The sequence below is a fragment of the Chiloscyllium plagiosum genome, chromosome 33, assembly GCF_004010195.1.
Source record: "Chiloscyllium plagiosum isolate BGI_BamShark_2017 chromosome 33, ASM401019v2, whole genome shotgun sequence".
NCBI lineage: Eukaryota > Metazoa > Chordata > Chondrichthyes > Orectolobiformes > Hemiscylliidae > Chiloscyllium > Chiloscyllium plagiosum.
In genome coordinates, this window is record NC_057742.1 from 31,007,649 (window position 1) to 31,029,805 (window position 22,157).

The 22,157-nt window shown below is 42.2% G+C and overlaps 1 protein-coding gene across 1 annotated transcript in view; it reads left to right on the forward strand.

Moving 5' to 3' along the window:
* Positions 1 to 22,157, forward strand: part of LOC122539982 (integrin alpha-8-like) — a 108,375-nt gene that overhangs the window by 73,507 nt on the left and 12,711 nt on the right. Inside the window, exons 10-16 of the mRNA XM_043675234.1 lie at positions 5,699 to 5,755; positions 10,105 to 10,157; positions 13,217 to 13,425; positions 15,339 to 15,530; positions 18,396 to 18,441; positions 20,426 to 20,533; positions 21,763 to 21,818. Of these exons, the coding sequence (XP_043531169.1) occupies positions 5,699 to 5,755; positions 10,105 to 10,157; positions 13,217 to 13,425; positions 15,339 to 15,530; positions 18,396 to 18,441; positions 20,426 to 20,533; positions 21,763 to 21,818 (721 nt within the window). The remainder of the gene's footprint in view (positions 1 to 5,698; positions 5,756 to 10,104; positions 10,158 to 13,216; positions 13,426 to 15,338; positions 15,531 to 18,395; positions 18,442 to 20,425; positions 20,534 to 21,762; positions 21,819 to 22,157) is intronic.

The following is a 22,157-nucleotide window of genomic DNA, read 5'->3' on the forward strand; positions in this document are numbered from 1 at the left end:
GCCCCCACCCCAGTCTGTCCTATCACCCTCACCTTGACCTCTTTCCACCTATCACATTTCCGACGCCCCTCCCCCAAGTCCCTCCTCCCTACCTTTTATCTTAGCCTGCTGGACAAACTTTCCTCATTCCTGAAGAAGGGCTTATGCCTGAAACGTCGATTCTCCTGTTCCCTGGATGCTGCCTGACCTGCTGCGCTTTTCCAGCAACACATTTTTAGCTCTGAAACTCTACAAGGTGCTGGGGAGATGATATCTAGAGTACTGAGAGCAATTTTGGTCCCTTATTTAAGAAAAGATATCATTTTATTGGAGAAATTCAAAGAACGTCATTAGGATGATCCCTGGTGTAGAGGGATTGGCTTGTGAGCAAAGATCAAACAGGGTTGGGATTTTACTCACTGGAATTCAAAAGAATAAGAGGTGATCTCATGTTGGATTTTGAAGGGGCTTGACAGGATAAATACCCAGAGGATGTTTCCCCTCATGGGCGAGTCTAGGACTAAAGGGCAAAGTCTCAGAATAAAGGAGTGCCATCTTAAGACTGAAATGTGGAGGAATTACTTATCTGGGTTGGCACGGTGGCTCAGTGGTTAGCACTGCTACCTCAGAGCACCAGCGACCTGGGTTCAATTCTAGCCTCAGGTGACTCTCTGTGTGGAGATAGCACATTCTCCCCCTATCTGGGTGCTCTGGTTTTCTCCCACAGTCCAAAGATGTGCAGGTTAGATGAATTGACCATGCTAAATTGCCGATAGTGTAGGTTATGAGTCAGGGGTAAAATATAGGATGGGGGGGGGTGGGTTACTCTTCGGAAGGTCAGTGTGGACCTGATGAGCTGAAGGGCCTGTTTCCACACTGGAGGGATTCTTCTTCGAGATGGTTGTATCTTTGGAATTCCTTGTTGCAGAGAGCTGTGGGGGTACAGTCCTTGTTTCTATTTAAGGCTGAGATAGATTCTTGATCAATAAGAGTGTCAAGGGTTTTGGGGAAAGGGCAGGAAAGTGGATATGAGGAATATCAGATTAGCCATGATCCTAGTGAATGGCAGAGCAGGCTCGAGGGGCCAAATGGACTACTCCTCTTCCTACTTCTCATTGTCTCATTTTCAGTCATGTTGAACCTCTGCAGACTTTCTATATTTTATTTCATTCCATTGACCACCTATGGGCCTTTAACTCTCAGTGTTTTGTAATAAAGGCAGCTTTAATCTCAATTAAAGACCAGTTATGACCAGGACTTGGTGATGAAATGATGCTCAACACTTTGGCCTGTTATCCCTTCAGCAATAGTATTCATTAAGTTTTGAAAGGATAAAATATGCATTGAATTTCAAAAAGTTGAATGTCTCAACTGAAGAGGAATAGGGCATTTCAAAACTGAATGGATTTGACCATTTTACTGGAAGGTTCAAAGAACTTTCCTTAAATCAAATTAAAGTGGAATATGAGAGGCATCAAGGCGTGAACTAGTTAATCTGAGCTGAATCCTAATCAACTCACTCTGGTTACAATGAAGTTTTGATTCCTTTTGATCTAAGTTTGACTTAATTTCTTTTTAATTTTATAATATACCAACCCCATTAAACACAAAATGTGGCCAAGCTGCCTGGAAGATTTCCTTCAATTGCAAAATACATTGGTGTTGGTATTTTTATTGAGACCATTTGGGATTCTGAACAACATATGTTAGAAAGTTTCTAAACAGGTTAGGAATTTTGCTCAGTTTTATTGAAAACATCTCTCAACACAATGAAATCCATTCTTTATCGTTATGCTTTGAAGCTCCTTTTTCCAGTGGAAATAGATGACTTTATTTAAATTAATAGATTATCATTTATTTTCCTTTTGAAGTGACTGATAGCATTTGGATGAAGGGTGGTTAGCTCAGGTGACTGCGTGGATGAAGCTTCTCACCATCCAGGATAAAACAGTCTGCTTGGTTTTCAGCACATCCACTCCCTCCACCAATGATGCACGGCTGGGTATACTATCTACAAGATGCACTGCAGAAATTCACCAGTCTCCTTAGACTGCACCTTCCTAACGTTTTCATATCAGAGGGGTGCTGGAAAAGCACAGCAGGTCAGGCAGCATCCGAGGAGCAGGAAAATCGACGTTTGGGGCAAAACCCCTCCATCAGGAATGGAGGCAGGGAGCCTCCAGGGTAAAGAGATAAAAGTGGGGATAGTGGGGCTGGGGAGAAGGTAGTTGAAACTTTATTGCTGGAACAGCACAGCAGGTCAGGCAGCATCCAGGACAGTACTGAGCTGGAAGGTTGGAACTGGGGTAAGGTGGGGGGCAGGGGAAATGAGGAAACTGGTGAAGTCCATGTTGATGGCCTGGGGTGCACCTTCCTAACCCATAGCTGCTTCCATCTCAAAGGACAAGGAAACAGATTCATGGGAAAACCATCCCCTTCAAGTTCTCCTCCAAGGCACTCACCATCCAGATTAATAAAGTACTGCTCCTTTAGCGCTGTTGGGACAGAAACCTGGAATTCCCTCCCAACCAGCATGTGGGTCTACCTACAGCAAATAGTGCAGCTCACCATTACTTCTCAAGGGCAACTAGGGATAGGCAATAATTGCTGATGCAATTAGCGATGCCCATATGCAGTGAGGTGGGCACATATTATACACTGGTTCTGGTATGGGCTGTTGTATTATTACACAGACCTCAGGAGTACACTATCCATTTAAGATGGCTAGAAGACATCATAACATGTGATGGTCTTGTATAAACTGTCTCTGTCTTACTCTCCATACATTCTGTTGAGAGTCGGGCTGCTAGTCAGTCAGTTAAATATAAGCAAAATTTTGCAGATACTGGAAATCCGAAATAAAAACAGAAAGGGATAGAAGAACTCAGCAGGTCTGTCCGCATCTGTGGAGAGAAAACCAGAGTTAACCTTGTGAGTCTTGATTAACTTTCCTTCAGAACTAGAAAATGGTGGACAGAGGGGGAAGAGGAATGAATGGAATATATTGTGAGGGTGCTCACCACAAAACACAAAGGCAGTGCTAATGGTTGTAAAGGAGATATTAAAATTGGTGTAACTGAAGGTTGAAAAGGAGAAAATGTCCCCGCTCTACTGAGAGCGTCAAGCAATACAAACTGGGAGAGAATGTGAGAGAAATGGAGAATAGATGTCAACCTCTCTATAGTATTACTCAGTGGTGACCTCTAGTGGCTGCAAAGTGCCTAGGCAGAAACCAAGGTGTTGATCCTCCAATCACCATCATGATGGTCTGAAGGCTTTCTGCTTCTTCCTTGAAAAGAGGCCTGAAGAGTTCCATCCCTCAATATACTCTTTCATCTGGCTGAGTCTGTTTCACTTTTCCTTTAAGCTCATTTACCTTATTCTTTATTCTGCGTGCATTCAGATATAACACCTTCAGTCTTGTATTAACTATCTCTCTTCTCACTTTCATTCATTTGTCCAGTGTGCTTTAAGTTTGATTGCTATCCCTTTCCATACATTCTGTCCTATTTGTGTCTGTGCTGGAGATTTTAATAATCTCTCCTGAGTTCTGCACTCTTATCTCCTCCTTTAATTCAGGTTTTCTGATTTCCTTATAACTGAGCCCTCCACCCCAATTTAATTTAAAACTTCGTCTACAGCCCTAGTTATATGTTTTGCTAGGACTCTGGGCCCAGCATGTTTCAGATGAAGACCGTCCCATTTGAACAGGTTCCTTCTTCCCCAGTACCATGAATTCAAACCCATTTCTCCCAAACCAATCTTTGGGACATGCATTTACATGCTTAACCCTATTGACCCTTTGCCAATTAGCTCATGGCTCAGGGAGTAGTCCAGGGATTATGACCTTGTTGGTTCTGCTTTTTAATTTAGTTCCTAGCTGTTCACACTCCCTTAGCAGAACCTCTGCCCTAGTTTTATCTATGTAGTTGGTACCTACGTGGGCATGATCACTGAATCTTTACCCTCCCACTCCAAGTTCCTCTGAGGCCCAGATGAGATATCCTGAAGCCAAGCAGCTCACAGGCAATAGAATCTTCAGAATTCTCAATCTTAGTCAGAGAGAACAGTGTCTATGCCTCTAACTATACTTTCCCCAATTATAACAACATTTCTCTTCTCTCCCCCCACTTGAATGGCTCCCTGCACCATAGTGCTGCAGTCACTCAGCTCATCCTCCATGCAGTCCCCATTCCCATTCACACAGGGGCAAAACATGTTGAACATGAACAGGATCTGAGGCTCCTGCAACTCTCCCTCCTGGGGCCCTCTAACTGCTTCGCTCTCAGCCACACCCTCCTGTACCTAACCAGTCTCTGAATTTGAATTTGTTAATCTAAGGGGTATGACTGTCTCCTGAAGCAGAACATCTAGGTAACTCTCCCCTCCCTGATGTGTCACAATGTTTGAAACTCAGAGTCCAGCTCATCGACTCGGAGCTAGCGTTCTTCCAGCAACTAACATTTAATACAGACATGATCACTGGGAACCACAATGGGGTCCACCAGCTCCCACATCATGCAGAAACAACACATCACCTGACCTTCATCCTTATTTTATTTGTTTTGAATTTGGATTTTTAAATTTTTAACTGTTTTCATATCTCTGTTTATGCAAGATAACCAATAAATAAGTTGTGATTAATAAATCAACAAGATTCAATTTAAAACAGATTCAAATTTAGCAGACCCCTTATTAGCTAATCAAATGACGGCCCTCCTGCGGCATCACCTTTCAGTTTCTCCTCAGTCAAAACTATTTCGAATCAGAATCTCTTACCTTCCCAGACTCAGCTCCCACCCCAAAGTACAGATCCCAAATCCATGAGGTAAGTTTTTATAATCTCTTACCTTCCCAGACTGCTCTCCACTCGCTCCTGCTCAGCTCTCACCCCAAAGTGCAGGCCCCAAATCCATGAAGTAGGTTTTTATAATCTCTTACCTTCCCAGGCTGCTCTCTGCTCACTCCCACTCAGCTCTAGACCCATTTTCTCTGCAGAGCAGACCCATTTTCTCCTTTCACATCTTCATTTACACTCATTTTACATCTCCATCTCTCCTTTACTACTATTAGCACTGCCTTTGTCTTTTGTTCTGGGCAGCTTTATAATCTGTTCCACTTGCTACTCCTCCTCCTCTGTCTAGAACATAGCTTCCATTATCCAATCTTTCTTAGTTCTGAAGAAGAGTCATATTGGCCTCAAAAAGTTAATTCTGTTCCTCTCTCCACAGATGCTGCCAGACCTGCTGAGTTTATCCAGCAAATTCTGTTTTTATTTGTCAGTCAGCCTGTTAACTATATAAATAATGTAACAGAATTCTGAGTGTACATATTTGATTTATTATTGTCACATGTACCTCAATACAGTGAAAAGTTTTGTTTTATATGCAGTACGGGCAGACCATTAATGTATAACCCAGATTTACATGCAAGTCTGATGTGTCATATTACAGTACATACTTAGTTGTTAGTAAATCTCCAGATGTCTGACTCAAACCAAAGCTAAACTCTGTTATATGTGTTGCGCTGGCTTACATACAGAAAACCACAACTTACATCGCTGTCTCTCTGGAGCAACGTTTTTGTGCCCCATAATGCAGAGCTAGTTTTATAGGGAAGTCACAGATTGACAGGAGGTTCTTAATTTCAGTGCTTGGTTGTACATCTTCTTCATTTAAACAATAAAGTTTAAACTTCTGTTGTCTTTTTGCATTGACAGGTAATTATTGTAGATTCTATGACCATGATTAGCAAACAAACTATTGCCGGCGAACAGGTAAGAAATAACTATTAAGCTTGCAACCTTGAGTTTTGCTGTTTTCAATTTAGGAGATGTAGCAATGTAGTTAAATAGACTCCTACAACCCACACCCACAATAGATAGTTATATTTGTTGTTAATAAAATTGGATGCTGTGTTTTCCATATTACAACAGTGAGCAACCTACAAAGTTGTTTCCAGTGGTTTAATGTTTTTGGGATTTCCCAAAGTCCCATCAAATCCTATGAAAATATAATTGTTTTTTTGAAGGCAAATTTGCACCTGGGTTTTGATGCACAGCTTAATAATATACTGTGAAACATGAGAGAGTTCAGAATAGATTTACAAGCATGTTGCCACGGTTAGAGGGTTTCAGCTATAGGGAGAGGCTGAATAGGCTGGGACTATTTTCCAAGGAGCGTCAGAGGGGTGACCTTGTAGAGGTTTATAAAATCATGAGAGCATGGATAGGGTAAATAGACAATGCCTTTTCCCTGGGGTTGGGGAGTCCAGAACTAGAGGGCACTGGTTCTATATGAGTGGGGGAAGCATGATGGCTCAGTGGTTAGCACTGTTGCCTCACAGCACCAGGGACCCAAGTTCAATTCCAGCCTGGGGCGACTGTCTGGGTGGTGTTTGCACGTTCTCCCTGTGTCTGTGTGGGTTTCCTCCGGGTGCACTGGTTTCCTCCCACAGTCCAAACATATTTAGTAGCTTAGATTAATTGGTCAAGCTAAATTGCCCATAGTGTTCAAGGATGTGTAGGATAGATGCATCAGTCAGAGGTAATCTAGAGGAACAGCTCTCGGTGGAATACTCTTCGAAGGGTCAGTGTGGACTTGTTGGGCCAAAAGGCCTGTTTCCACACTGTAGGGATTCTATGATAAGATTTAGGGTGTAAGGGGAAAATTTTAAAAGAGACCTAAGGGGCAACCTTTTCATGCAAGTATGGAATGAACTATCAGAGGAAGTGGTGGAAGCTGGTACAATTACAATATTTTACAAGGCATCTGGATGGGTATACGAATAGGAAGCATTTAGGTGGATATGGGCCAAGTGCTGGCAAATGGCACTAGATTAGATTAGAATATCTGTTTGGCATGGATGTGTTGGACTGAAGGATCTGTTTTCGTGCTTACATCTCTATGACTCTATCTTATCACAATTGGCATTCATTCCACACAGGTCGATTTCTAAACACTTTTGCCCCTTTCTGCATTGTTACATTGAATTTTGACACCAGTGCTAACTGTTTAACTGATTTTCCACAGACGTAATCTTCTGATCGTATTCTTAAGCAATAGTCATTTAAAATATCTGAACAGCAAAAGATTATTGTAATGTTATTTGGTACTGATCTTAAAACAACATTTTGGATAGCTGTAAAGCGCTCTCCAGTGGCTTAGTTCATAATTGCATCAAGTGGAATGGGAAAGACAACATCTCCCAAACTGCCATGCAACAGTCTCCTGTGGTATGTGAGAGGTGACTGCAATTCTACGTATAGTGAGAGAGGAATACATTGTATTTCCAGAGAGGTATATGATTGTGCACAAGAGTAGCACAGTGAAACAAGTACAGTAATTGCTGGAAAAGCTCAGCTGAGCTGGCAGCACCCGTGGAGAGAACTCAGAGTTAAGGTTTCAGGTTCAGTGACCCTTCCTCCAAACAGTGTAGAGTGACACTGACTGGATTGCAAGAAAATCTGAGATGTGCCGCAGCAACAGAAGGTTCCACTGTGAAGATGTAAGCATGTCCAGGGCATCACACAGGTCAGTGCCCTCAATCCTGTCAGTAGCCAGAACACATTTATTCAATGCCAGTTCCACCAATATTTCAGACAGAATGAGAAACCAGGGTTAGCTGTTTGCAATCTGGCTCATGATTCCAATTAGCACCCCACAAGAACGAAGTTCGTACAATATGCTACTACACCCAGTGTCATCCAGCAGACCACTGGGATGCTTTAGTTATGATTCCATAGTTTGTACTGCCCTGGAGAAGTCCTACGGTAGATTTCAGAGTGTGTCCTCATTCAAGCTGGTCTGCTCCGTCCTCATCAACGTGAAACCTCAGCTCCTGCCGTCAGGTATATACGAGCATTTGAGGACAAGAAGAGAGGAGGACAGGGCAAGGAGGTAAAGGAGGGAAAAGAAGAGGATACTGTCCCTGAACATTGCTATCAGTGCCATTCCTCCCGCCACACCCCCCCCCCCCCTCCCCACCCACCCACTCCCCTCCATTTTGGCTGCAGGCCCCTTATTCCTGGTGTAGATGCTTCTAAAGTTTCCTCTAAGATGAACATGTTATCAATATCTGAGTATTGGTATTCTTTGGAATATACAAGAATGAACACTCAACACAATACAATTGAGCTGGTGTCAGAGTGAGAGTGACTTTTCTGTGCTCTTCCTTGTCCACGCCCTGCTGTTCTATCGCTACCTGGCCAGGTGGCAGATCTTGGGAAGCTCAAAGCAAAAATGCACAAGGGTCATAATTATTGGGGCTCAAGGAAAATGAAGGAGGTGCACCCTGATACCACCTGCAGCTTGGACATCAGCTGAGCCTGTGGGCTGGGTTTGTGGGCTGAGATGTGATGTGTTCAGGAGGATTGGGCATGAGCACACCGTTAGCTTTAATCGCTTCATCTCCGCTGCTGCCCATGTCTTCAGTCATGGCTGCAGAGTGCTGACCAAGATATTGTCCCTCATGCTGAAGGCTTATCGCAGTGCATGTCCCCTGCCAGGCAGCTCCTGCAGGGCATCACTTTGTGTCAGTGCATGATGTGGAATCGAGACGGCTAATATTTCTTGACGAGTGAACATCAAACAGTGTGTCTGTGAAGCCGGCAACAGTCAAGTGAAGCTCTGAATCGGAGACATGAGTGACTATCATTGAATCCCTACAGTATGGAAGCACACCATCTCCTCCAGGGAGCACCCCACCCAGACTCACCCCCTCCCTGTAAACCTGCATCTCCAATGGCTAATCCACCTAGCGTGGACACTACAGACTATTTAACGTGGTTGATCCACTTAATCTGCATATATTTTGCACTGTGGGAGGAAACTGGAGCCCCCGGAGGATACCCATGCAGACATGGGGAGAATGTACAAGCTCCTCACCTGAGATTGGAATTGAACCTGGGTCCCAGGCACTGTGAGGCAGCAGTGCTAACCAGTGAGTCCCATGCTGCTGTGATGTTTCTCAGAGATTGTTCGTAGATGAATGAAGGGATGTGGTGAACACGCGGTGTGAAATAATATTTGAGGATGAATTAATTGACCCTGGTGACTTTAAACATCTTTCTGCACTATGTCCAGGACCTTATGGTTACAGTGTTGGCATTGGCAGTGTTGTTTATCTGGGTCCCATTACCTTTGCAAATTTTGTTTTCCGGAGGGCCTTTTCAGTTCCCGTAGACAGAAGCCTGCTTTCTGCCTGCCTAATCCTTGCACAAACCTGCCCTGTGCTGTGTCAGAGAGCACTCTCTGAACTCTGGGGCTTAATTTCCATTTGTTCTGCTCAGACTGTCTTCCCTCGACCCTTCCAGCACCTGCTGCAACCAGAATGCAAGCCTCTCTTAAAAAGACAGAAGGAGAAGGCTGTGAATGCCGACTGTCGGAGAGAAACACACAGGAACTTGCTGGAAATAGTCTACAGGTCATGTCACCTCAGCAAAGAGAGAAACCAAGTTAACATTTCAGGTCAACGATCTTTCGTCTGGTTTAAAGGTGTGTGCTTCCCCCCTATTTGTGTTTCCCAGTGTCCAATTCGATGCTTCAATTTTACAATGAGATTTGAACTTGTGACTTAGAATCAAAAGTTACCACTGAGATAAGTTTCCATCTAACGTGGCTTTCTCTGTTACCCTTTAATGAGTGGAACACGTGTAACTTTTGCAAGTTACCTAATAGGCATTTACTATGAATTCATAACAGGGGCAGGTTAAGGCTATGTTAGGGCTATAGGTGAGATGTTGGTTCAAAGTGGTTTGGCTTCATACAGTCTGATCAAACATCAGGAACTGACCTGGTGGAGGATTTTGTTTTAATTTATTTGTTCCTGGGACGAAGCAGAAGTGAGAAGGAAGAGCAGATTCCCACTTCATTTTGAATCAGTTCAGACCTTCACGCTCAATTCACTGTCGATTTATACAAGATTTTGTGTTGAGGCAGCAGAGCGTGAATGCACTGCAAGTACGGAAATATTCAGTAAATATTCGATTGTCATGCCATATAAAGTAGAAATGGAATTTCACGGCTGTCAAGCTGAGGGATGTCAGTGCTAAAGATTGAAACATACTTGTGACAGGCAATGAAACCGATTTATTGTGTCTCTCAGTCTGTGGGTTTTGATTTGCAGGTAGCTGCGTATTTCGGCTATGTGGTGGCTGCCACAGATATAAACAGTGATGGGTAAGGATTGCTCAGCCCTATGCAATGAACTGTTACTTGCGTCCTTTATTATAACTCTCCAAAGGGAGATGGAATTGTTATAAACAACAAACCTTCCCATCAAAGCAGTAACTGGAAAAATGTTTGCGGGTTAGTGACTTTTATTACTGTTGTCAACTTGAAATTATTCTATACTTTACAGTTAAGGTGTAGAATCCACCCCCCCCCTCTCCCTGGGCCAATTGTCATGTTAATCACCTGTCTTATTTTGAGGTTACTTGGAATCATACAGCATGGAAACAGACCCTTTGGTTCACACCAACCATGATCCCAAATTAAACTAGTCCCACCTGCCTGCGCTTGGGCCCTTTCCATCCAAACCTTCCCTATTCATGCACCAATGCAAATGTCTTTTAAATTTTATAACTGTACCTGCATCCACCACTTTTCTTGACAGTGCATTCCCACACATGAACCACCCTCTGTGTAAAAAAAAGTTGTCCCCCTTGTCCTTTTTAAATCTTTGCTCTCTCTTCCTTTAAACCTATACCGTCTAGTTTTGAACTTTCCTACCCCTTGCTATGTACATAAATCTACAATCATGAGAACCTCTATAAGGTCGCCTTGCATCCCCCACTTCCAATGACCCACCTTCATGTCAGCCCAAAGGATGCAGGTCCAGTCCATCTTCCACAAAAGGCAGCAGATGAGAGATTCAGTTTTGATCTAAAGTGGATCTATTTTTGTTATACCAAGGTATTGTGGGATATGGGCCATTATAGAGTTAGGCCACAGGTCAGCCACAATTTCACTGAGTGGATCATGCTCCGGGGCCTACTCCTGTTCCTATGTCCCTATCTCCAGGATTGTGCACATTGCTGCTCCTCCTGCGGTGACCATGCAGGAACTTGCTTGGGCCAACGAGAGGACACTTCCTTTAGACAAGGCTGATGGGTATGTGTACCAATATGGTACATCTCCGGCCACTTCCCTGCTCAGGCTTTCCAAAGGGCTGGTATAGCCAGGGCCCAGCTCAGCCTGGCGAGTTCCCTCCTTAAAACTCTTGTTCGAAAAGGGATAAATCTAAACAAATAGTCTGCTCAATTCCCAGGGGCCAGCTTTTTGCTTCTGAAGGTTGGGTGGTCCTTATATGACTTAGCATCCAGTCTATAAGCAGACTCTAACCCCCAATCCATGGTGTTGTTGCACCAAACGGTCTCCATTCACTTTCTGTCACATTGTGTAATGGATTCAAAGCATTCTGGTCTTCCCTACAAGACCTTTCTCCAGGTTTGTCTGCTGTCACAAATCTTTCTAATTTCTCAATTTTCAAGTTAACTCCACACGATCATTCCAGGCCTTCATGAAATCTGCTCCATTGGCCAGGCCTTCAGCCACCACCTTACATCAGACCTCTCTCCCAATAATAATCAGATGCCTACTTTTAAGGTTGTCAAGTTCTACCGTTTATCAGCTTTTCCTCACAACTCCGTCCTCAGATGGACTTTGAGCCCCATCCAGATTTGGGATTAGGAACCGGCAGATTGCTTCAAATGAGGCTCCCAACATCATTCCTGATGAAGGGCTTTTGCCGGAAATGTAAATTTTCCTGCTCCCTGGATGTTGCCTGACCTGCTGTGCTTTTCCAGCACCATTCTAATCTGACTTTAATCTCCAGCATCTCAGGTACCCACTTTTGCCTAGGTGGTTCAAATAACCCCACTGAGCAATCCAGCTTTGCGCTCCCCCCCCCACCCCCCACCCATAACACATCCAGGTACGATGGACAGGATACAGGATCACCAGCGTTTATGCATCAAATCTTCAATTCTCAATAGCTTCACTTTCAACATTTGAGGCCATTAAAGATGTCTGACTGGGATTTTCCTATGAGCCTCCAGGTTCTGAGAGGAAGAGGACAGTTTGGGCTCCTGGAGATTTCCTCCGAGCAACAACTGGCCTCAAACCTTTGAGTTGAGTAAGAGGCCATCCCTGCCTGCGTGGCGTGACATTCTATGGAGAGGCTTTTCCTCAGCAATGGTGCCCTAGAAAGTCTATTCTTTTACACTAAGAAAGTAAGAGAGCAAGGGCACCTCCATTTTGAAGTGGCCTCCATATTAGTTACCTTCAATTGCAGGCTGCTGCTCTGTTCAAGCTGCAAGGCCGAGCGCTTTTATGAATCTGCCTGTCATCTTTAATTCATGGACCAAGTTCCCTTTTGACCATGAGAAAGTCACAATGCTCTCCACACAGCACAGGGTTTGGGAACCATGGGTGAAGCAGATGGTGGGTTTCCACAGCAGAGCTCATGGCCATTGTATAGGACTGGAGCTATGTGTCATCCAGGTGACACAGGGCTGACAAGATCCTTTCCCTGTTGGGCAAGAATGGGCCAGTGGGTTTTTTACAACAAAAACACCCATCAGGTTTCTGTGATACTGTCTAATGCTAGCCCATCATCCCTGAACTCGATTTCATAATTTGTCATTGCAAGATTTGGATTAATGACCACTGGTTTACTTAGTCTAGGGCTTCACCCAGTAGGTTACTTTATCCATAGCCAACTAGGATTAAATTTGATTCTGATAACATACCTTGTGATATTTAACCAGGAACCTTCCACTGGTTCCTTAATTTTTCAAAGCAGTATTTCAAAGATTAAGGTAATAATTTCTGCATTTCTGCGAGGTAGTAAAATGCAATGTGAACTCCAAATAAAATAAGCTTTATTGGATATAGCTCTTGAACCTTTAGCCTTTTAACACATAACTTCCAGGTTTCACATACAGTTTGAAGGGGAGGAGGAATATTTTCTAAAATGCTGTGGAACTGCAAGTCGATACACTATGGACTGTACCCCATTATATACCCACCGCCTGGCAGTCCTTTTAAGAGTGGAAGGATGTGACTAAGAATAAAATGCAGATAATATTTTTTACAAATTAAATAATATTTATTTTTAATTTGACATATGTTCCTTGTGCTCTCTGAAATCCTGCAAATAATCCAGTTTAATTTCTTGTTGATATATAATGAGTAAGTTGCTGATATTTATGTGTCTCTCTGCTGTTGCTGTGTAGGAGAGACGATATCTTAGTCGGAGCGCCTCTATTTATGAACCTTGGACAGGATGGCAAACAGCGTGAGGTCGGGCGGGTTTATGTTTATCTCCAAGATCAGCTTGAAAACTTCAAGCAGCCAACACAGACCATCACGGGAACTGATAAGTTTGGGCGCTTTGGCAGTGCCATCACCATCCTTGGGGACCTTGACTCTGATGGATACAAGGGTAATGAACTCGTCAGGTTATCGTGCAGTGGGTTAAATCAATCCAGAGCTAGATGGTGAAAGTGGAAACTAAGTGCCAAATGTTTTGCCTAATTCTTGTCTATTGACAAATACATAGATGTGCCTCCACCCTAAGCAGCATTCAGGTCTGATCTTTCATTGCAGATATGATGTATCCAGGCTCCACAAAATCAACCTGGACGAAACCGCCCCAGAACATTGGACTTTTGTTCATTGTGGGGAGGGGAGACTTTCTGAAAGTCATTTGGGGAACCGTGGAAGCAGTACAAAGGCTGTGGGGGTTGGGGTGGAGTGGGGAGGTGTCGAGCAGAGACTGGTCACGTCATAGGCCAGGCTCGGTCCATCAACATTTCATCAAAGGTTTTTAGAAAAAGTAATAAAACAAAATAAATAAAGCCCCCCTCACAGCCCTCAGTCACTCATGTATCCTCTAAAACCCACACATTACCATTTCACATCCATTCCAGCTCATGATCTCTACCCTTCCACAATGGACTCATACACTCCAACCATGCCCTTCACCCACCTCTACTGCCCTTTATAGCCCATAGGCCAACTTAACATCAAATCATGGCAACTTATGCCCTAGCATAACTTCCCCTTTCCCCTTTACGTCTACCATGTGGAGTCACTCAGAACCCACCCATGATCAGACCTTAGGATCCAGGTTGTGATGAGATAAAATTAAGTGTTTAAGTAACTCTCACAGTTATAAAATAAAACCATTCACTATATTCTACACTTACTTAACTGTAATTCCTTCTAAACCAAGCATTGAAATTCATAATCCTACTTCAAAGATTTTGTAACCATTTGGTGCTGCACCCCATTATGATAAGGGAAGGTTATGAAGTCAGTCAAGCAGCACTAATCTTATATTGCTAACTTTCAGGCTTATGTCAACAGACAGATTTAAGGAGTAAGCAATGATATTTCAATATGGCAGACAGTTATTTTTCATCTTGGTGTTGACCATTTGATATTGAGAGTTTACACACGTTCAAGTCTACTTTTAACAGTCTCAAAGGCACCATGCTTCTCTGAAAGACCATTTGACCTTCCCAAAGGATTCCAGAACCATATACTGTTCAAAGGCAATCTTCCCTCTCTAAAAGTCTGCAAAGTGTAAACCTCCTCCAACTAGGTCTGAACTTCAGAAGGTGGGACGCACACCTTGTTAACAAATATTAGATATGATGAGAGATAACTGCTATTTAGTAAGAGCACCTGCTCCCACGAGCCATTAATGTGCAATTTGCAGCTATTTATGCCATGATCTGACCATACAGTTGGCAGGATGAAGGCACACTTCAGTTTAGATTTATTTGGAGGGGTAGGATGATATAACACAACCAAAGACTTAGGTTCATTACTTTGCTAGCTGCATCAGAATTCTGCCAGTTAGCAAGGTTTTCTCATGCGGGCTGTATCAGATAAAAATCCCTAAAGGCAGCTGAGAGATCAGCCAGAAGGCCTCATGAGGGTTGAGAGTAATGAGGACCACCCATTCCCATTGCAAGATCAATAGTTTTACTGATCTTATACTGAAGGCTTCCTCTGAACACCAGCTCTGGGAACATGAGTGAATTTTTGCTTCAGTAATAGTTCAAAGCTGGGTTCAAACTTCTGCAACCGATCTGAATCTGAGTCTCAAGAATGAATCTGGATCCCTATTCTGTCAAGAACCCAGAACAACTGGGCAGTAAATGAAAGACAACAGGAGAAAGGGAAATAGGTTTGACCTGAGCTAGATAATGAGTACCGCTGTGGTGCAAAGCTAGTGGCATTTTCAAGGAGAGACTTTTGTATTTCCATTTATTAAATTTCCACCATCCAGCATAATTTGTGACAACATGTAAATTATATGCAAATCTGCAATCTATGTCTCTCTAGATGTGGCAATCGGAGCACCATATGCTGGTGAAGATGGCAATGGAAGAGTGTTCATTTACCTGGGCCATGCTAATGGACTGCTCTCAAAATCTTACCAAGAGCTGAAGGGAACCTGGGCCCCTGGTTTAGTATCAGCAGGATTTGGCTTCTCGCTGCAAGGAGGCGCAGATATAGATGCAAATAACTACACCGGTGATGTCTCCATGTCTTTCATTTTATTTGTTTACATGTGTAGTATTGTGCTGTGAACATAGAGATATACAATAAGAAAATGTAATCTCTAGTTTTGTTATTTTTCAACTTTGATCAGTATTTCCTGCAAGAAAGTGGCAGATAAACACTGAATTACAGTATCAAAGTCAAACAATTCCCAGGTATTGGTGAAATTCTCAGAATCTCAAACAATGAAAATCGAATTTGACTTATTCAGCGCCTAGGAGTAAGTGAGGACTGCAGGTGCTGGAGATCAGAGTCGAGAGTGGGGTGCTGGAAAAGCACAGCTGGTCAGGCAACATCCAATGAGCAAGAGAATTGACATTTCGGGCATAAGACCTTCATCGGGCTTATGAACGGCTTAAGCCTGAAACATTGACTCTCCCACTCCTCGGATGCTGCCTGGCCAGCTGTGCTTTTCCAGCACCACACTCTCGACTCTTAATCAGAGCCTGTATATTTCCACATATATACTCCCTGCATGAATATTTCTCAATGTTGCCTTTCCAACATAATGGCTCCCTTTTGTCAGATTTAGATGGAAAACCACATAAAAAGAAAGAGCAGGGAGGACAAAATATCCCTCGACATCGAACTCCGGTAATGATCAACCAGAGCTATCTGACAGGAAAATGACTGCTTCTGTCTCATTTTGAAGGCTATCCTTATGTCCAATGTAGATGAAAATGAATAAAATGTTCCGTGTTTAAGCAGGAACTGGGCTTGGAAAACAGAGTGTTACAATTTGATTCAGTTGTCCTCAGTTTTAACATCTCCTGTTGTAGACTTTTCTTAAAGGTCATGTCTTAAGGGTTAATCTACATATGATTAGAAAGGGCCAAGTCATGAATAACAGGTAAATATACAGGAGTGCGTTTATACATTTTCAATTCGGTTAAACATTTACAGATGAGCTGTGACCTGGAAAAATGTGGTTTACAAAGAAGTATGTGCAGGAAAATATTGACGATTGTGGGAAGGAGAAAATATGCTCAAACCTGACATGATGAGAAGGGGAGGAACCACCAGGCTTTAGAGAGGACTTGTTCAGAACTCTGAGCTGACAGCATCCTCTAGTGGACACCTCCATGTATTTGTTTGCAAAATGTATAAACTCATCGCAAATGCAAGCAAGTGAATTAACACACATAGGTAGAAAATTGCTCTGCCAGCTTTTTTAACAAAGTCATAGAGATGTAAAAGCACTCAGATGACAAGCAACATGAATTCGACTGGGACAACACTACTATTATAGGACAAGCCAAACGAGGATGTCACCCAGACAGGGGACGAAACGTCTGCAACACAAATTCCCAGCTTGGCGAACAGAACTACAACAGATGTACAGCATGGAAACAGACCCTTCGGTCCAATTCGCCCATGCCCATTAGATATCCTAAATTGACTTAGTCCCATTTGCCAGCATTTGGCCCATATCACTCCAAACCCTTCTTTTAAATGCTGTAATTGTACCAGCCTCTACCACTTCCTCTGACAGCTCATTCCATACATGCACCACCCTCTGCATGAAGAAAGTTGCCCTTTAGGTCCCTTTTAAATCTTTCCCTTCTCGCCTTAAACCTTTGCCCTCTAATTTTGGACTCCATTACCCTGGGGAAAAAAGTACCTGAGCTACTTACTATATCCATGCCCTTCATGATTTTATAAACATCCATGAGGTCACCCCTCAACCTCTGACGTTCCAAGGAAAATAGCACAAATCTAAACAGCCTCTACCTATAGCTCAAACCCTCCAAAATAAAAGCATCACAGAATGTAAAAATCTCCCATTAAGCTGTATAAAACCAAAAGCAAAACATTGAAAATAAGTTTTGGAAATTCAGTTCCTGTCCAATTTAATAATTAAAAGTCACCATAGGACTAAGTGACTGACCATCTCAAATGGAGCACACAATGATGCCATGCTCACAGTAATGGGCCAGGAACATAGAGGTTCCCAGTTCATGTAAGATTGCAGGGTGGAAGTTCACTGGTTTGATAACAGATAGGTTCATTAATGCCCTTCAACAGAGGGACCCAATACCTGGACCCAGCCAGACCTGAACTTACTCTATTCCTATGCACTGTGTCGTTCTTTAAAGCCCTCAACTGTAAGTTCTCCCACAGCATGGTTGAAACAAATGCAGCCTTGTGAGGATCAGCCACGATACTGAGAGTAAATTATAAATAATATTAGAGTTAATAAACTAACAGACATTTCCAACCTTTCTTTCAACATTTTTCATTCTGTCAGAAGCAAGCTATTTTAATTGTATTGAGAAAGTGTAGTCTATCAGTGGGAGGTCTCAGGGAGGTCTCAGGGCTGATTCACAGTCTGTGTTGAGTTATCTCAACTCCGCAAAGGAACCAAAGTTAAAACATGACCAAAGGCTTCTGAGTCTCTGCACCAAGATGAGAGAAATCGAGAACCTTGCTTCCTTGGTCGGTCTTTTTGTTACTGTTAGTTTTACTGGTTGTGGACATTGGTTGAAGACAGGAAGTCAATCCCCTGCTGATGCTTGTGGTCCAGATTCACATCTAAACATCACCCACTGCAGTGATGGAGCGGCCCACCAGCTGGTGTTAATTTGTGATTCCACAGCACTGCTGAACCAACGAGCCTGTATCCTGGGAAAAGTCAGCAATTTGGGGAAGTAAGGGTTGGCGGTAGAAAAACAGGGAGCTGATACATTATACTGAGACTGTGAAATAATCAAGTAACTGTGTGGCTTTATTCTGATATATTCACCGCGAGACATTGGAATGTCACTTTTTGAAAACTCCATGAAAGAATGTGAGACAGTTTTCTTCCTATTTTGTAACAGACTTTTATTATGTTGGCAGATTTGATTGTTGGTGCTCATGATGTTGACAAAGTTCTACTGTACAGGTGAGGACTTCCACACAGCCACAAGGCCTCTTTTTAATCTGATCATCTTCCACCTTCCTACATCATCTATGCTTCTCATTGTTTGTACTGTCATAAACTTACGTGGCTCTGTCTCAACTATTCAGTCGAATGGTGCCTAAAGAGAATCTTCTTCCCAAGAAAAAACAATGTTTATGTAGCACGCTTTACGTACTTAATTCCCCTTCATAGGAGCAAATCCCCTGAACTAGGAATGGAGGCAGGGGAGGTGTTCTATATTACAAACCCATTGGAAATCAGACAGTAGACAGGAAAAATCAGTATGTTAAAAAGCAATTGTTTTCATGAAGAGGTTTAGTAAATCATATTTAAAGGAGAGTGGAGAATCAGAGGCTGACACATCATTTTCATCTCTTTGCCACTACTTTTCTCTCTGATTGTGAGACACTTGAAAGATGTGGACTATTCAGACGAGAACAGAGTTGGAGAGAATCAGTTTTAAGCTATGCTTTCAAAATCATAAAATATGAAAGGTCTCTTCCTCAGTGGAAATAGGCCAGCAATTTAAAATTATCAATAAATGAGTCAGGAGAGGAGTTAGAAGACAAATCTTCAAATTGAGGGATGATGGACAGCGGAATACCTTGTCAAAGGGATTAGTTGTGGCAGAGACTAGTGCAGTAAATAGGGGAATATTGAAAACCTTGTTGATACAGAAGATGACATTGGAACATGGAAATAGAGTAGGACAATGTATTATTTTTGCTGGCTTTCTGGCAAAAAGCTATCGGGGATAAATTAACCCAGTGCCCTCCTTGACTTCTGTAAATCATTGCAATTTTATTATTCTCTTCAGAGATTAACCCACAATGGGATACAGTTCCAGTTGAAGAATGGTATTCTTGCATATGATCCAGATTGCCAGTGATATTCTGGCATATGGATGCAGAGTGATGGCACTTGGTCATGTGCCTCTCAGTCATACCAGAGCAATGACATTGCATATAGCCAAAGAATTGAATGTTTTTCACATGAAAAACAAATTACAGTTCTTGCAATATTGGTTTAAGTGAGTCAATGGGAGCTAAAGGTTTATCAAAGTATGTACTTCCTGTATTCTCTGTTGTGAAGATGCTAACATTTTCTCAGTCTATGTCAATTTTGGGAAACTATGGTTTCTATAAATATGGGCTGGTTAATGTAATGTTTTGAATGAACATGTTGTCCTATTTTATTCACATTTTCCACCTTATTTCCCAACTTTTGCTGCTGATAGTTCTATCATTGACATTGGCTCAGTGGTTAGCACAGCTGCCTTGTAGCGCCAGGGATCTGGGTTCAATTCTAGCTTTGGGCGACTGTCTGTGTGGAGTTTGCACATTCACCCTGTGTCTGTGTGGGTTTCTCTGGGTGCTGTGATTTATTCCCACAATCGAAAGATATGCAGGTTGGGTGAATTGGCCATGCTAAATTGTCCACACTGTTCAGATATGTGTAGATTATGTGCATTAATCAGGGGAAATGTAGCAGAATAGATCTGGGTGGGGTTACTCCTCAGAAGGTCGGTGTGGGGCCAAATAGCCTGCATTCACACTGTAGGGATTCTATCTCTCCCTTTCTAATGCCTGCCTTATTTGATTATGGTTGATGTTACATTCAAGCAGTGAGTATCAACACAACTCAAACAGAAGATCATGAAGGTCAATCCCTCACATTTACAGAGAAAGGGTGAAGGAAAATTAGAGTGTTCCTCCCATGGAATACTTTATGTAATGCAGCAATGTCTAAATAGATGAATATGAGAAACTGAAATGTCCCTACCACTGATGTGAATTGAATTGAATTAGCTTTGTTGTCACATGTACTCTAATAAGTACAGTGAAAAGTTTATAAGTTGTGACAAGGTACCTAGGTACAGGTTCTTCTGTAACCTGATGTGATGATATACTGATATAGTACTGACTAGACAAGATTCTAATGAGTTTTCTCTTTCTCCCATAAACAGAGCAAGGCCTGTTATAACAGCAGACGCCCATATCATACTTGTGCCTGACATTCTAAATCCAGAAGAAAAAAAATGTGTATTGTCACAGAAATCTACCTTAGTGACATGGTAAGAAATTTCCAGTGAATTTGTGTGCCAGTACTGTGAAGATGGTAGCCTTCCACATGATACCTATAAACCGGTCTAAAGTAACTCTTAGATTAACTAATACAGTAAAGACAGATATTCTCTCTGGGCAACTATCCAGTGCAGAAAAATCTAAAGACCAGCTACAGCTAAAGGAGAGCCCCAATTATCTTTGTTTTGCTTTTATTTTCATCTATATCTTAACTTTGTGTGAGTGGTTGTCTATGTCTAGTGAATGAAACTTTGGACTTTTCTTTAAAAACCTCCAGCATAAGTAGGGGTAATAAATGATTATTTCACTTTTAAATTAATTAAAGCTTCAAATGAAATTATTTAATTGGGATTAATAATTTTGAGGGTATGAAAGTAAAGACACTTCCCATACATTGATCACAGGCAATAATAAAATGCACAAATTATGTCCCTGGCAGGAGGAATATTTCAAGTACATGAGGAGTGAAAAAGAGACTCGAATTAGACATTGAAGGCAGAAGGAGACTTCAATATGATGGTTGAGAAGGCATATGGGAGACTTGCTGTTGTTAGTCAAGGCATTGAAAATAAAAGCGAGGATGTTTTGATGGAGCTGTATATCAAACCAGTTAGGCTGCAGTTCTGGGTGCAGTTCTGGTCACCACTCTATGGGAAAGAGGTGATTGCACTAGAAAGGGTACAGTGGAGGTTCACCAGGATGTTGAGCAGTTCGCCTTTGAAGAGATCCTAGATAGGCTAAGAGCATCTTTGAAATGATAAACAAAGTTAATGTTTTGGGTCCAGTATATCTCTTCCTTGGTCTAAGGATGGCATATTTCAACTTCTTTAATTCTGAGACCTGTTCCCTTAATATAAATTTCTAAAAAAGTGGAAGTTGTGGGTTACCACACTTTTGAAATATTGAAAAAATCAGAAAACTGATCTTGATTACTTTTTTTTTGTAATCAACTGATTTGAACAATTAATTCTGTTTTCTGTCTACAGATGTTGTCAGATGTGTTGAGTCTCTCTGGCACTTACTGCTTTTATTTCAGACTTCAAGCATTTACTTTCACTCGATAGGGTGGGGTAGATCATGGAAGATTGAATAGATGTGCAACCTTTACTATAAAGTTCTGTGATTTAAAATAGAAAATGGCAGCTTATGTATTTATAACTTCTCTGGTTCATATGATTAATGTGATTATGGTTTTAACATACTTTGCATTGTCTTACAGTCTTGAAGTTCGGGTTTGTTTAATGGTAAAAGGACATGACATTGGCCACCAATATGGTAAGCAAAGATAAGAAGGAGTTGAAGTCCACACTTGCCACACAATATTCATCTTCCAAGCATTTCTTGCCTGTTCTTTTCTTCTTGTCAGTTTCCTTCTGTTCTCTCTACTCTGATTTGTTTCATTTGCTGATATGCCCCATAGCTGGAATGAGGGCATTTCGAGTGACTCCAATCGCTGATTCCTGTTGAAATGGGGTGACCGTACACCAGGTTAGAACAAAAGAAATCAGCTTGTCCTTCCTGCGCGCGAACATTCAGCATTAAGCACAGCAAAGCTGTCTCCACAGACCACTTTAACCTTCTTTGCAACCCATTTATCATCACTCAGAGTCAGGT